The 16,971-nt window shown below is 43.1% G+C and overlaps 1 protein-coding gene across 3 annotated transcripts in view; it reads right to left on the reverse strand.

Annotated features, from left to right (window-relative positions):
• The window catches only part of TENM4 (teneurin transmembrane protein 4), a 360,992-nt gene extending 344,273 nt beyond the window's left edge, over positions 1-16,719 (reverse strand). For all 3 annotated transcript variants that reach the window (XM_059822505.1, XM_059822500.1, XM_059822492.1), the window contains exons 1-2: positions 16,497-16,719; positions 11,570-11,839 (exon numbers count right to left, since the gene is read on the reverse strand). In XM_059822505.1, the coding sequence (XP_059678488.1) occupies positions 11,570-11,839; positions 16,497-16,719 (493 nt within the window). The remainder of the gene's footprint in view (positions 1-11,569; positions 11,840-16,496) is intronic.
• Positions 16,720-16,971: the final 252 nt, after the last annotated feature.

Here is a 16,971-nt window from a genome sequence, read left to right on the forward strand (position 1 = left end):
AACCACTGGCCCTTATTTAACCCAAATCCAGAAGGTTTTCTGTTGGGTGGGATTTCTGCTACTCTACCCTGGGTTGAACTGCTCTCTCTATGCGGGATGGCAGCGGTCCCACGGGAGCTGTGTGAAATCACAGCTCTGTGCGATGACACCCTGTCCTTGAGGAAAGGCTTTAAATCACACACTTTTGGGGGGTAAATCAGATTTGGACTGTGTGAGCAGTCACACCATCATGACCATGGGGATGGAGAACCCCTGCAAGGGCACGGGAATGGGTGCCCGGGGTGGCAACCTCTTAAATCAGTCATCGCCCCAGATGTAATATGTCCTGGAAGTTGCTATAATACATCTTGTCTTCAGTTTTATTTGTGCACTTCTTCCCCTCCCCTCCTTTTCAACTGCTGGTGATTTCTTACTTCTGTACAGGCTCATTGAGCTGATCTACTTGAATGACTTGATGTGAAAAAAAATCTCCCTTTCCACCTGCAGAAGAAGCAGTTGCTGTCAGGAGCTGATCTGGTACCTTCACAGACCGGCTCTAGGTGGTCACCCAGAAACTGCAGCCAGTTCACTACTTTGACTTTCCTCAAGACTTTGACATAGTTGCTTGGAAATCATCTAAAAATTATTTACAAGTCTCTAACAGATTATTCTGAATTTAAGCCTTAATCGAGGCTGCCATAATTTCCCATTTTGTTTAAACAGTTTCTCTATTAAAAGAAGAAAGCCGCATTTAACTTAAGTTTAAAAAAAATTTAATATTTCTGTCTTCCCTGCTATAAAGCGACCAAACCAGGGCAGAAATCAAAGCCCATGTTTCTGAATGCAGCAGAAAGCTGTCATTTTGATGAAGTGGTTCGTTTCTGAGTTTGCCACCACTGAAGTTGGCTGTGGAAGCCCTGTAGCACTTTGGGGGGTCATTAAATACAGCAGCGAGAAGAGGGCTGTGCTCGCTGCCTGTTCGCGCTGCTTGGCATAAAAAGGTCTCGCCTACGAACAGTTGCAAGGGGAGAAAACAGCCACCGCCTGGGTGCTGCGGCGGGGGAGAGGCGGCACATTTCGGAGCCTTTCATGCTGTTTTCAGCGAGCACCCTGGGTGCCTGAGACCATTAGAGGACCTGGGAAGCTCTTGTCGTCTCGAGGAGAGCTTTTTGTGTAATGGCTCGTGCTGCACGGTTTGTTTGATGCTCTCCCTCTCACAGTTGCTCAACCCATGGCTTGTAAATAAATGCAGCACTAGCAGCAACAAAAAGCAGGGTTTTTTCACGCCCCCCCCCCAAATATTCAGTGCATGTTTGAGGGGCTGCCTGAGCCAATACTTTAAACACTTCAGTGCTGAAAATTCACTTAGTGCATTACCGGATAGAACTGGAGTACAGTTGCTTTATTCACAGCTATCCATATCTTTGATGAGAAAATATTTGGGTTCACAACTTAAAAGGGGGTGGAGAAAAAAAACAAAACAAATAACATCCTTATTTTCTAACAGGGAACTGAGATAAAGAAAGAAAGAGAAATGAAGTGATGCAGCCAAGGTTAAGCACCGTCTGTAGCAGAGCCATGGATTAAATCTCTTGAACTGGAGTCCAGTGCCCACCCAAAAGCAGCCCTTCTCTGGGTCCCGTAACACGTCTGCTCCCCAAATGTCTTTGTATAATTTAGACATGTGGCAAAGACTTATATTTGATTGAACCATAACAAAGTTACTTTTGTAAAATATTTACTCCGCATGAGCACCAGACAGGAATTATTATTTTCTCTTTATATACATGGTTCAAAATGATCTGTGCTGGGACGGACAAAACAAAACAACAATCTTGCTTAGAGTGTATAATTAAAGTTTTTAGGGGCAGCTCAAAGAAACACTGAAAACTTTGCAGAATTAGAGCAGCGCTGCATTTTTAATCACTGCCCTGGATTGAATAAAATGGCACTTTTGCCTAATAGTTAATCAAAAGCCTCTGAGAAATAAAGCAATGAGATTTTAATGAACAAATTCTCATGGCAGAAGCTGTGCTTTTCTTTATTGGGAGCTCAGTGCACACCTCTGGGCATGGGTAAAACAAAAATAACGTGCTCTTTCCTCTCACTTTGTTCTGCTTATGGGTGGAGACGCATCTTCACTGACAAAAGCCAATCCAGGTATCTCGAGGGACACTGGAGCAGACTGAACAGATGTGGACTAACACTGTGTGCTGGATCTAGAAGCAGATGCAGTGGTCCAAATGGGAATTCAGAAATACAGACATGAGCATCTGGAAACGCTGGTCTGGGGAGAAAGCCTGGTATGCCTTTCCCCTGTGCTGTATCTCTATGAGAAGTTGGGATGGCGTATTGAGATTTCCTGCCCATTGCAGCTTGGTGTGATCCCTACACATCCAGGATGAAGCAGAAAAAGAGGAAAAAGCAAAAGGAAAACAAGCTTCGGCTCCCTGGTCCATGCTTAACCAGCAGGCTTAATTCTGCAGGGCAGGAGTCCTTCGGCCGCAGAGACAGATATCAGACCATTTTGAGCCCTCAGCCATCACCTCTTCCTTGTTTGAATTTATTGTTCCCTATAATCCTTTGCTTTTCTCCACACTGCTTCTCTTTCATCTATCCCAGGAGGGCTGGATCCTTTGCTTAGGATGGAGCTCATGTCTGGCCCTCAAAGCAAAATCCCCCTCCAAATGCCCATCGAGGTGCAGGTCCATTGTGAGCCGAGCGCTCATGTCCACACCAGCTCTGATGGCCCTCGGTGTCCTGACCATAACCCTCCCTCCGTGGCATTAGCCGCTCCACATGGGCATTGCACACAAATCCCACCCTAAAACCAGGCTGGAAGCAAAGTATTGCTGTTTCAAGAGCAATAGGTCTTTTTGCCGCTGAACCTAGCCGTATTCCCCCTAGGGTGTTTCACACCAAAAGAAGTTATTTACGGCACTCGGAAATAGTGTAAAAAATGCACAGATTTACTTCCAGAATACATGGCAGCTTGCCAGCAATATTACTAAATGCAATTATTTTCCTTAAAAAAACCCTCAATGACAAGGCAGTTTAACGAGGCGAAAGGAAAGGACAAAAAATTAACAGCATAATTGAAAAGAACAGTAAATTCTTACCTGTTAATGTTTTTTCTACATGCCCTTTCCCCAAATATTCAGGCTATTAATGAGTTTCTAGAGTTTGGGCCTTTTTTTCTTGCTTAATGGCTTCACCATCATCACAATAATAATAACGTGAAACCTACACACTAACCTATACTGAACTGCAGTTCATTACAGCAGAATAACATTGTGAAGGGTTTTAATGTCAGCGTCCTTTCAGACGCAGATTACAGTCATACAGAAAATACGTTCTCTGTGGGACATATGGGAATAAAAATAATATGAAAAAGGAAAGACTTCTTTTCCTCTAGAGGCAAACAGGCCAGTGATGAGACAGATTAGCCCTAGAAATCAGTGGGAATTCCTTCACCGTGGAACAAACCCAAGATACTGATCACTAATGCAGCAATTGAATTAGTAAACTCAGATTAATTCTGTGACCTTCACCTCCTAAATAGGGAGCACGGATGCCGCTGTCTCCCTCTGCAGTCCCTGGGGTGAGCTAGGTGTTACTAAAGGGACAATCAGCTCTTGGGTGGGTTGAATCCTGCCTGAGAGACAGTGACATCCACTTGGTTCCTCATTTGAAAGGTTGTTTTACACCCAGTGGAGAGGGGAGTTAGTCGAATGTGGAGGGAGATGAAGGGTTTGTTGCCCTAAACCCCTTCAATTTACTGTCCCATCAGGGTAAAACTTTCTTGAGACTCTTGTGAAGGAGTGAGGTGGTGCCTCACCTTTTCACTTTCAAGCAGCTTCTCAGGGCTAATGTCTAGAAAGGACAAAAAAGATAAGAGGACAGAAAATATGAGGAATCCATCATCAAGAATGTCAGTGGTTAGAAAGTCAGATCACAAGTAAGGAAGATGTAACAGCCTTCAAGGGAGCCATTTTTCAGTGGAGAATGTAGCATTTGGGATGGTCATGTAGCTAAAGTCTCCTTCTTAGGACTAATATTCTTCATAGGAATATTAGTATCTTTACGGTTGGAGAGCTGGAAGGCACATTCCTTCCCCTGACCTTCACATTTCAAGTGATCACCAAGTCTCTGAATATTTCTATAACGCGGCTTCAGTAGTTTGCAATATCCCAGCAATCCCCGTGTACTGTTAAAATGGGGAATTTCTTGCAAAACCTACCTGGAAAGGAGCAGTGTAAGAATTTTGAGGAGCTGAAACAGGGAAGGGGATTAGTGAAAATTCCCTTCTGGATTGGCTACTTATTTTTGTAGTTCTTCACTAACTTCTGCAACTGATGATGGATCTTTAGTGGGAAGGGTTCTGGATAATTTTTATTTCAAGCTGAAACATCTTGTTAATATTAAGGTTACAAGTGATAGGAGGCAAGTGAAAGATGACAGCCAACAGATGCCTGATCCTGACCAGGTAATTCTAATTTATTCTTGTCTTCCCCTACTCAAACGGCATAAGGGAAGCTTAATAAAGCCTAGCTTATAGTACATTCTTTGTTTTTATTTATTGTGAAGAATGTTTTTTTTTAAAAAATCTCCTTTCTAAATTCTCCAGAGTCTGAGTATCACATTTTTGCCTACACGATTCGCAGAAGAAGCATGTCTGAAGCACACACTCATTTACTGGAAGTACTTTATAACGCACTATTTAATTCAAAGGAGAAAAAAAATATGATGTTGCTGCAACCACGGTAACAATATTAACAATAGAGTGTATGAAGCCTGAAAGGAAATTACTCAGCAAAGCACGGTAATAAAAAGAAAAGTCACCATGGATTATCAACTGGGGTATTAACAAATAATTTGTAATGCTAAGATTACATAGTAATTCTGGCACTGCTAATTGCACTGATATATTGAATTGTATTTTGGGCCGGTGATTTGGGTCAGCATGATTTGGGAAACAGGAAGGTGACAGTGAAGAAGTCTGAGTAAAAATCCTTTCTCTGCAGAGGGTCAGAGCTATTCAGGAGATCCTTGCAAGGTCTCTGGTAGCAAGTATAGGCAACATTAGGAGATGAGCTCTGGACAACCAAAGGGAACTAGAAAAACACACAGAAATAATTACCGTTTGCCTATGGCTCCCCGAGCTATTGTAAAACAGCTCTGAAGAGAGAATATTTGGGAAAAGCTGATGAAATTCTAGAGCATGTGGTTTGATCATCGGGACGGCTTTCTGATTTAATAAGAAGCCAAAATGTATACAAGAAACCTAGCAGTAAACAGCATGTTGCAGTGTGTTTAACCACGAGTACTGGGATTTATACCACTCTGGCATGCTGACTGTTCTGTAAAAACAGCTAGTTACCACCATACACCGAGGACCTGATCTAGCGCTGCTGATGGTAACGGGAGTATTCACAGGCTCCAGCGAGGTCTGTATCAGACACCACAGAATAAGTGAAAGCATTAGTTAGATTTCTTAACTACCCAGGAGAAATAAAATCATATAATTTCTTTGGTGTTCCTTGTTTGAAAGACTTGTCTTTAATTATTTCCTGCTGTAATGTGCCCCTGTGTTTCTAAATATCATCTATAAGCATTCAATTCTATCGGGTCCTAATTTCCTATGCAGTTTCTTAAGCACTCCTTCCAGCAGCAGTAATGGCTTAAGCGGTGTGGAAGCAGAAAGTGTGGCGGTTACTGCAAGAAATGCTCTTTAAATCATGTATTATGTCAATTAAAATGGCTAAGAGTTAGGTCTGTGATGGTAGAGCAGGCAGAGCTATCATGTGAGCTTTCCAGCTCCTGATTGCCAGTACGTTTCAGTTTTACAAATTCCTGTGAGGATTTTCCAGAAAGACAATTTATTTGATGGGAAAGCAAAAGTTAACCGTAACATGTTCACTACCTTTCTGGTCAAGTTGGTGAGGCTTGGAAAACAGGTTTGAATATTGGGCTGGTTGTTTGCTTGACAGTTTTAAAGCTCATTTAAATGCATCCCAAAGCAGTAGTGACTCAAAGAAAAATTATTCCTCTCTGTAGGATGTGGGTCTGGCAATGTAAGATGAATCGGTGCTCTTAATCTTGTCACCAGTGAGTAAAGTGTCTGTATTGCTATAGTCACCATACCACTTTTGGCACTGACTGGTGATTTCAGAGGTGAAGCCAAAGACAAATGGACCTTGAGATTGAACTGCTTTTGCTAAACAGAGGTGACCAACAGATCCGTGGTGGGGCTGATCACACCTGCATCCAGTTCATTGCTAAATGGGAGGTTTGAGTCCAGCAATGCCATTCTCACCCCTTTTGCACAGGAGAAATGCATGCAGAATTTTTTGCCGGATGACATGTTTCCTACATATTTTTGAGTTGTGAAGATGGAAAGAAGGATCTGACTCTGCAGCACAGCACAGTTTGACAGCAATGGTCCTGCAGCCTGAATTTTGGCTTCCAGGGTGGTTAGATCTGGAATTTTAGTTCATGTCTACTAATCTCTCAGTCCACTAGATAAGAAAATGCCACACTTCAGCAACACTTCTGCTGCAAGAATTTCTTTACGCAATATATCACAATTGAGCATCTCCAGCTTGGTTGAACTGTCTTGAGCCATCTGATGTTACTCATCCTGCCTGTGAGATCCTTCTGGCCTCTTGATACTGCCCACATTCTTCCCAAGAGGAGATGAGGACGGAGAAAAACATCAGCTCCACTCTGCACGTGTACACAGTATTAATCACTGCTGACTTGTCCTGCTGACGAAGAAAACTGCTCCCCCTCTCTCCTGCTCCTTCTCATATTTAACCAACTACCTGCCTTAGTGGATACTAATACTAAGCCCAGATTAAAACTGAAGTGAATCCTTAGTTTGTCTCAGCTTCTTTGGACTAGCCGAAAGTTAAACTCTGCTTAGTTTTTTTTAGAAAAGGGCTGAAACTCCACTTTCACAAAGACAATTTTTAAAATGCTGTTGGTCCAAGTCTAAAGTAATCCTGCAGTGACTGTGCTGAACAAACCAGTAAGCTCTTTATCACATTGAAGACAGAGAAAAAAGTGGTTCTTTTTTTGTGGGAAGGGATTCTGTATAGGAATATCTACATTTTCTGCCTGTCTCTCATGTTTGGATCTATCCGGGGACTACCAGCATGATTCATAATGGTTTGGGCGGTAATGTATTCCTAATGGTAAGATCTCCCTTAGAGACTCAAAGGAAATATTCAGAGCCTGTTTCATGGGCTCTTACACACAAACACTGTCCATCTCTACATCTCTTAGGAGTGCCCTAGGCAGTACAAAAGCATGAGGTGCTCAACGCCCAGTCTGAACAGTCTTGCATGCCCCTGAAGTCAAAGAAAGCTCATCAATGCTACGAACTATTGAAGTTGGAGAAAGAGGGATGCCCAAGAGGCCAGCATGTACAGCCACTCTGACTGAGGCAGCATCTCAGTACCACTCTCAGCAGCTATTTTTCTAGTTTACACTTAAAAACTTTTAACGTTGGAGTTCCCCAGACTCCTCTGACCATCTCTTCCAGTGCCTAACTGCCTACGAACCGTTTACGAGGAGAGGAGGATCTAGGTGGCTTTGTTCAGCTCAGAGAAGAGTTGGCTAAAGGGAGATCTAGCTGCTGTCTTTTAACTATTTTAGGTGTGGGGATATACAGAAGATGAAGTCAGACTGTTCCTGGAGATACTCGGTGAGTGGACGGGAGGCAATGGACACGAGTTGTGGCAGTGGAAATTCTGACCAGCTCTTAGGAGAAGAGTCGTTCACAGCAAGAGTGGTCAGCACCAGAACCAGGAAACAGAGGTTGTGGCATCTCCATCCTGGGAGATACTCAAAGTGTAACTGAACAGCCTGACCTGCCCTCAGAGTTAGCCCTGCTTTAAGCAGGAGACCGAACCAGAGGCCTTCAGCGATGCCTTCCAACAAAAATAATTCTGTGGTACTGTATTTTTATGATGATGTCTTTATGATTAGAAGTATTTTGCTTTTAGTATGTGACTGAATTGCTGCAAAATAAGTCAATTTCTGGAAGACTATTACCTTGTTCTCCTTCATTGTGCTCTTCTCTATATTAAACAATTGCTGGCTCAGTACAAAGCCTGTTCAGGGTTACCTAAGGTAATGCCAGTTAACTCCAGGCTCAGATCCAAATGACCACTTCAGGAACTTCTTTTGCTTCAATCAGTCTTGCTGAGAAACGGTGCAAACTAGTATAGGAAAGAGGTTCTCCTAACTTCATTGCTAGGCTTCCAGGAACCAAACTCCGCCCTGTGCGTGGGTCTGAACTGTTAATGCGAATTCACAATTTCGGCTTAGCTTATATGGTCACGCTGCAGAATAATCCTTGAGCTACATGAAATGCCTGCTACATCGGCAGCACAGTGTGATTGCGTCATCCCTGGAGAAGGTGCAGTAACTTAGGCGGTCCCCTCTCTCCCCTTACTCTGCAAAGTGACCATCCAGGTAGAGCGAAAAGCACTGCTCAACCTAAGGGAAGCCACTGGGGCTGCGTGGGTGTGCGGGGTCTGAACTCAGGGCAATGCCAGATTTATAACTCAAGCTAACTCTTCAGTGAAAGCAAACTCTTAACCTAGTAAAAGTATTCAACCTCCTGGAAAGCCTGGGAACAGTTTAGATAAAGCAACGCATGACTTTTCAAGCCAGCTGCCTGTGCAAGTGATTTATGGACTGTAATATGCTGTGGAACCAGAGCACTTCATCGGTTTCCTTAAAGACAGAGGCGTGGATTGTGGCTGCACAGTGTATCTGTTCCTTCAAGGCATCACCAATTCTGAAATAAAAGCAAACCTGCTTTTCAAGGGAGCCAGACCTCTCATTTTCTAAGAACACAATAAATGTGTTGGTAGAATCGCACTTCGACAGCTTTGGATTTACAAACATCAGAAGTAAATTCTGATTATTTATTTTGGATAAATAATGAACAGCATAAAAATTGCTGACGTTAACCTTCATTGGAAAAGTTGGTTTAATGGGCCCCATAAAATCTTCTATTGACGGCAGGTTCATAAAGCTCCATATTGACTTCAGCTAAAGGCTATAACTTCTATCAATACTGTCAACAATTAATATTGACTAATAAAGGTATCCTGTAAACTGAGTCATAGCATTATGTTACTTTATGCTGCCATTAGCAAAATTTCATGTCTTCTTGAAAACATTTCTCCTATAAATCTGGGTTTTCTCAAAATAGCCTGTGTGATAGCTAGCAGCAGAGAGCCCAGGGTAACACAGCTTCTGTGCAGGGGAGGAACCACAGAGCAACCTTTGCGTTTGCTAGACAAAGCTCCTGAGACGATCTCAGGCTTCGTTTTCTCCAACAGCGAGTTTCAGGTTGTGAGGGGTTTGCGTGCAAAAGTTTCTCAAACCTTTATCTGTGCCGTGCAATTACGAAATGAAAAGGTCCAAGTTTTGTGTACAGTTAAGACTGTACAAAGACTGATTCTGTGATTCTGTGACTTGTCCTTAGTCCTTCTTCTCTTCTTCCCTTGCAACCTTTGTTTGGATACATCTTTACCACCAATTCAACTTCAATCCCTATATTGAAATGATATGTCTTTCTCTAAGCTCTGCACTAGTTTTTCTGACCTCAACCTGACTGACATCTCTGCTATTTTCCCAGAGAAGTGTAAGCATCTGCTGAAGCTCCCCAACAGCATAGTTTGCGTTGTAATATTTTCCCTTGAGTTCCACCACCTCTTTTTCTTCAATATGAACAATGCAATTACATACTGGGCAGCACCGCTCTCAAGATTTTATGCTACACAGACTTTGTCTTTTTGAGTATGATATAGCCTTTCTCTTTCAAAACACTCAACAACTAAGACTGCAAATGACGAGAGTCCAAAGAAAGTCCTTCTACATTTGTACAGCACTTAAAAAACCTTCAGGTATTTTCTCCACCTTTCTGTCTTCCCTTTTCTAATTGCTATGAAATGGTGGTTGAAAAAATGGTTAGCATGTCATTAAATTTAAGGAAGAGAAATTGGAGGTTGTCTCTGTCCTGACATGAGTACTACTGCCTCTGTTATTAGTTTCAGTAAAGCCTTTCAAGGCATGTGCTGTTGCTAATGTGTTGTTGCTAATATAATTTAATTTGTAAGTGATCTGTAGGTACAAAGTTGCATTTGCACATGTAGAGATAGTATTACGGAAACCGGTGAAAAAGACTCCAGCAGCTAATGTAATTCTTCTCTCTTAAGAAAAAAAAAAAAGATTAAAGTTCTGTACTTTGCTTTTCTTAGTAGGCGTGGAAAGAAAAATGTATGGGATAGGATCACAGCTGCTCATACACCACCATGAAAAGCACAAGAGAGAGCTTTAGATACAGGAGAATGGGATGGAAGTGCAAGATGTTTACTTTCGGTTGTTTTCTAGCGATTTCTTGGGACTGTGCAAAACTCTAATTGACCTTGATGATCCCTCTGGTTTTTCATCAAAACACAAGGCTTGGAAGGAAAATGATATAATCTGGCACTGCGTGTCTGCCTCTCCTAACGAGTGCAAAGCTTTAAGATACTACACTAAGAAACTTAAAAAAATATTGTAAAGATAATTTAAAAAGACTCTTCTGTACATCCTTTAAACACAAGGCCATTTATCTTTGAACTTTGCCTGATATATCATTATCTCCGAGCAAAAACTTAATAAGCTTCTACTGTAATTTTGTTGGAGTTAAACATAAAATCATGTGGGTGGTGTATGTCTCACTGTGTCATGGCTTCCCCAGGAAAAGTTATCATCATTTGTCACTATAATACTGTGGCAAAAAGCATAAAGAGAACAAGCAATACAGTCATTTCACATCAGCTTTCTGCGCTGAGCTCAAGCTCCCGATGACTTGTACGCAGCAGCTATATTAAGAAGCAGGCTGTGCCATAATTGAATTATAGGTGCAAAGGCATATAGGGCTGTGTGAACCCCCAGGTCAAGCTGCAATTGAATCAAAATCCTCTCTCCTTCCTACACTGTTTGGCAGAACTGCTGACCAAAAGGTTCGCAGACCTACGAAATGCATGCAGGAGTCCCTACAGCTGGGGACACAAAGTTACAGAGATAAAAAAATCTGTGACCTTCAGCTTTCATTTTGCACGAAGAAAAAGTCTTCTAAAAATATTTCACCATCGTTTTCCTTTAGAGAGCAGTCAGCCGATTTACATAAATGAAACGGCTCCTGTCAAGGAACCGGCAAGGAAAAGAAGGAAATTATCTGCCCCGAAAATCTGTAGCAAAGATAAGAGCAGCATCAGCCAGGGGAGGGGAGATTTAAATGCTTTTTGTCTGAAAGGTCGCTACAAAAAGCAGAGAGAGTATTACAGCCACTTAATGATCTCTGTCGCTGTGATAAATAAGTAGGAGCTTCTCCAGCAGTTTATTAACAAACACTCTGTAGGACAGTACAAAAGGCCATGACATGGGGCTATTAGAAGAGTGTTTTCACTGACTGATTAAAAAAAACCCAACGCAAAACCTAAGGAAGATTAAGGTGGAGTGGTAAGAAGAGGCATTCCTGGTAAAACTCGAGGCTGACATCGCATGTGCTGTCATCACTTACCGGTTTCGGTATTCTCGTGCTCTGTGTCGGTGAGGGTGAGGTTGGAGTTGGCCCGGCTCGACAAGCAGGAGCTGCGTCCGGACTTGGTGTTGCGTCCCCAGAGCCTCACGGGGTGCTCAGGCGACATGACCACGTCTGCCTCCATGTCAGCATCTGAGCCGGCGCTGATGGAGTAACCGCAGTGAGGCAGCCCGATATCAGTCCGGTACAAAGTCCCATGTGCGGGCGTCACGTCTTCAAGACCCAGCTCTCGCAAAGAGAAGTTGGCTCCTGGGAGAAAACACAGCAGCCTGTTTACTCTTTAGTAGGGGATGGTTTCACCTAGTCAATGGCAGAACTCTTCATCCCCTGTCTTCAAGTGGGGCACAGCAGCTCCCAAGTCATAGAATCATAGAATCATAGAATGGTTTGGGTTGGAAGGGACCTTAAAGGTCATCCAGTTCCAGCCCCCCTGCCATGGGCAGGGACACCTTCCACTAGATCAGGTTGCTCAATGTCCTAACGTCATACCAAAAAAATTCCCTGGTTTTGTGGTCTTGGTTAGTGGGAGACCAAGTGACCATGCCAAGAACAAAAAGCAGCTGAATTTCTGCTTCTGGAACCTGACAAGAACTCAGGGTGTGTTCAATGAAATCATCAAATTTGAAAGCAAAGACGGATCGAGAAATGGTGGAATGCTTTAGGAGAAGCAAAAAGTAATCTTCTCGGGAGAAAAGCAAAATGAGGCATGCAATGATCAAAAGTCCTACCATATACCTGGCAACTCTATTACAACAGGACATTTGAGTGAGTTCTGCTCGTTGAAATCCCCGAAATTACCTACTGGGGATTTAAATTTCCTTTGGCGATCTCACTTTCCCCTTGCTGACCACTCACACCTTGACTCAGTTTAGCTATTCATTCTGATACAGTCACAGCAGAGGTTATTTGGCTGCACATAGATGCAATTGTTTAGCTGACTAAAAATATAACCTGAAAAATGACTCTTGAGGTCATATCTAGTTACCTGCAGAGCTTCAAAATCAGACCGAATTGATGTGAGTGAAGCTTCAAGTATTAGCACGCTTTGTTCGGAAAGTTGCACGAGAAAGCTGGGGAGAGCAATTAGTGGCTCCATTTTAATCCACATTTATTTATTCATGCATGCTTTTATTTCTCAGCCCTGAATGTCTTTAAAAATTTTGGCTACCCGTGAATGCCTTTAGCTGCACCGTGCATTTACACGGCACAATGCACCCCTGCTCCTGTTACGCTACGCCTTGATGGGGTGGATTAAGGAACTTTTTATCTATAACTGGTAGGAGGCATCAGGCCCTGGATCATGGCCAAATACCAACACCGGTGATCAAATTCAGTCTAGCTGGCTACTTCCCATTATTTCAATAAGTAAATCCCCTGCAATAAAAAGAGAGGTGGAACCTGCCAAATCTATGCACAGGCCACAGACTCAGTTTTAGAGCAGTGTTTGCAGCTCAGACATCTTTCGGAAAGATAAATCTGAATGCATCATCTCCAGGGAAGTTCAGGCCCAAACCTAGCTTTGAACAGTGAAGTTCACATCTACTCGTTATTGAAATCTGTTCATCATGTTGCATCCACAAGTGAGTTATGATTCTCTCGCTGCTCGAAACCACACATGCATGTGGCTCTCCTCACATTTCCATTTGTTGGTGTTAAATATCACATGGTGGAAAATGTGTGTCCAATAGAAACAACCAGATTTCTACTCTTCCAGAGTCTGGTTTCGTGCTTGTGGAAACACCCTGGCTTATCCCTGAGCCCTGCTGCGTGGGGAAGGTCTCTCATATTATAGCACATGTGCATTGAATGATCAGCAAACCTGAAGTAGATGCTATTTTACTACACTTTTTCATTCAGTTGACTTTGCAGCTCATAGTGAACAGAGAGAAGATGTTTGAATGCAAGGTGAATAATGGGACTGGACAACATTTCCACGTAAAGCTCAGAGAAGGAACTGTTCGATGTCAGGAGGAAAAAACCATGGTTCAGTTGGTTAGTGATCTACGGCTGATAGCACTCAAACTATATAAAATGTTCATGAACTTCACACCTTTTTAATTGACCAAACAAGATTAAAGCTTTCAGACAGAGTGGGCAGATAAGGTTGCTTGGGGCTCCACACCTTTATCAAATCCTAGGGCCTTGGTCAGGGAGCACATTGCAAACTTGTGGCAAATTAATCCATTTAACTCGATTGCAGAGTGGTCTGAGAGAGCGTCCTCTGCTTCTCCACTGCGTGAGGTAGCAAATGAACTTGACCTAAGTTATAAATGCAAAGAAGCAGTGTGTCTCCTCAGAGACTTCGCTCGTCTCTTCCAGTTTTGACTTTTTTGCAAGGCCAGATAGTTTTTGAACCATCCTCCGTGGAGTACTGGAAAACGTCATCTTTTGGGTTTGCTTGCACGTTTCAGTCACTGATGGTGAGTTCCACCTTCCCCTGAAACAAGCCACACTCCACATCATCAGACACATCAATGTGCAGCGTGACTGATGCTCTCCAGTAACAGCAGCTCATAAATTATGAAAAATGCCTGCTACAATTAACTGAAAATCAAATTTATTTGCAATAAACAGCAGGAGATGCATCGATTTTCATATTCTATGCTCACTGTTGCCTTTTAAGCTGGAAGAACTCAAGTCAATAAAAGGAAGATAATAAATATCTGAGACTTTTTAATTCAGATCTGGTCTATTTTTTCCTGTGCTGACTTGCACGTTTGCTGGCACTCTCACTCTAGCTAAAACCATTTAAATGCTGACTTGTTTATTTACTGAATTTATTTGGTCAATTTGAAATGTTTCCCTCCTCTGCCTTCCAAACCAATGCAGGAGAGAAATTGGCTTTGCCTTGTTGATGTCGAGCAGGCTAATAAGACTTGGTTTCAGCTGGCATGAGCCCAAGCAGCACCACAAAGTGAGGTCCATTCATGGCTTTCTGCCAGCGGAAAATGTGGCACAGAAAATCTGGGGTGATTGTTAACACTCTTCAGGCCAGTCTTGGGACTCTCAGGATAAACCGGGAGAAAATTATAAATGGAAACATTTGTGGGTGATATATCAGAAGTAGAACTGGTGCCCTGATATGGTTAATCTTAGCTTCTCAATTAATTTCAGCCATTTAGACCAGTGGTTTTTACTATTTCTCTGTACCCTACAAAATTTTCCTAGGGAAGTACGAACTTGTGTATAGCAAATTTATACTCCCTGTCAGTAGACTGGCTTTTCTTATTTATCTTTTGTGGGCTTCTTAGGAGAAGTCTGTGGACCTGCATGGCCTCATAGACCCTCAGGTTGAAAACCGCTGACCTGTACTAATTCACATCTACCCTGCATGGTGAATATATTGTATGAAGTGAGCAAACGCAATGACCTAAAAGGTTTCCTTTTCTTTATAACTTCATGGATTCCTTAGAGAGGATGAAGTACTTCAGAGTTGCTAAGAGGGAAACTCCTTTTATGATTGCAAAGTATTACTTACAACACCTATTGGCCCTTTTGTTAATTATTGCCTGTTGCAGTTATCCTGAAATGCAAACACAAAAGCCATGTGCACAAAGATACTTCTGCAACTCATTTTGTTTGTGCATGCCTTAAAGATGAGACTTGCACCAAAACCACAACTGCATGGTGTTTGAAGAGTGAAATTAAGCAGCTCCCAAGTTAAACGAGCTCCGTTTTTTGCATTCCTTTTGGAGAATCAGCTTCTCCAAACTGCAGAGGGTGCGCTCAGAGCAGCCTGGGTCAGCTATTTTATGCTCATTGTCTGGAATGCTGCCTACTCCATTTGACTTCCTTTGCCATTTTATGCTTTTCTTGATGGACTTCTAAAAATAATTTATGTGAAGCCCTGCTTGGTTTCTGAACTAAGCCACTCGTGTCTCTACGGAAAAATGAAGATGAGACTATAGTAGGGGCCAGAAATCTACCTCATGTAGGCAACAGCAGCAGTGAAAATATAACTGCATTGACTTCAGGCTAGCAATAAAAGGAGAATATCTGGAATCTCTGTTAGGACTGTGGAGCCCATGCTGACCGGTGAACCTCCACATTTTCACAGCTCCTGTGACTCAGATTCGCTAAATGGAGTCCTGAAAATCTTAAACGTGGTTCTTTACCACTCCTCTAATACTGGAGCATGTCTGCATCTCACACCTACAGCCTGCAGGCCACGCTCAGTGCTGAGGGTGGTTCATCCCATCTGCAGCTCACTTGGCTCCCTTCTTCCAGGCTTCTTGGGTTTTGCTGTAGCCCAGATGGACAGTGTGGACAGTGGGACTTTCCCCTGGTTGTCTTCTGCCTCGGGATCCTTCTTGACTACCTTCATGACAGAGCAGGCACATGGCATAGTGAAAAGGTCTCCTGAGCAGGCAGAAACTTTCCACGCCATGTCAGTAGTAGGCAGCGTGTGCACAGGGGATCTGGTGCACTCCTGAGAGAGTGGTGAGACACTGGAATAAGCTGCCCAGGGAAGTGGTGGAGTCACCATCCCTGGAGGTGTTCAAGGAATGTGTGGACGTGGCATTGTGGGACATGGTTTAGTGGGCATGGTGGGGTTGGGTTGATGGTTGGACTTGATGATCTTACAGGTCTTTTCCAACCTTAGTGATTCTGTGATTCTGTGATTCTGTGATTCTGTGGTCTCATGGTGTGAAGTGGCAAAGGGCTGTTGGAGGCAGAAAGGCTAAGACACAGAAAATGTGTCTTAATAGATGCTACCGAACGCAGGGTAGTGGTATCCCACTTAAGGACATTGGTTCGCATATCTGTGCAGTACAACGAAGATGTTCCTTGCTGCTCTCTTCCCTTCTATCTTACTTTTGGCCTCAGAGTCCTTCAAAGGTAGCCTCCCCTCCAGCCCCAGCTCTCAGCTGATTAACTCACACTGCATCTGCTGAAATGTACTCACCTGCTCGGCAGAATTCGTCGGCCTCCTGGTGCACCATGTCTTTGACCCGATTGCTGTAGGTCAACCTGGAGTCTTGATCATAAGCCTTCAGAGTCTCGCTGGAGCTGTAGGACTTCTGGGGTACCTTGCTGTCCTCACTCTCAGCTGAAGAGCTGGTGTAGCGGCGCTCAGTGTCGCGGCGCCGAGTCAGAGATCGATACGGTTTCCTTTCTTTTACATCCATGGCACCCTTGTCTGAGTATTCAACATTAAAATAATGACGTCCGTGTGGTGGTCAGATTGGAATAACCTGAAAGAGAATAAAAGAAATAGGATCTAGGTTCACACCTCTGGGCACCTGAAGGCTGATTTGCCTTCTTTATACATTCTTGCAATGAACAAAAGAGAGGTTACTTGATGGACTGCAGGAAAACCCTCTTAGAACAATTACCGATGGAAAGCAAGTCTCAATTATGTGCGAGTCATTCAATAACTG

The sequence above is a fragment of the Gavia stellata genome, chromosome 1 (genome assembly GCF_030936135.1).
Source record: "Gavia stellata isolate bGavSte3 chromosome 1, bGavSte3.hap2, whole genome shotgun sequence".
NCBI classification, from domain to species: domain Eukaryota; kingdom Metazoa; phylum Chordata; class Aves; order Gaviiformes; family Gaviidae; genus Gavia; species Gavia stellata.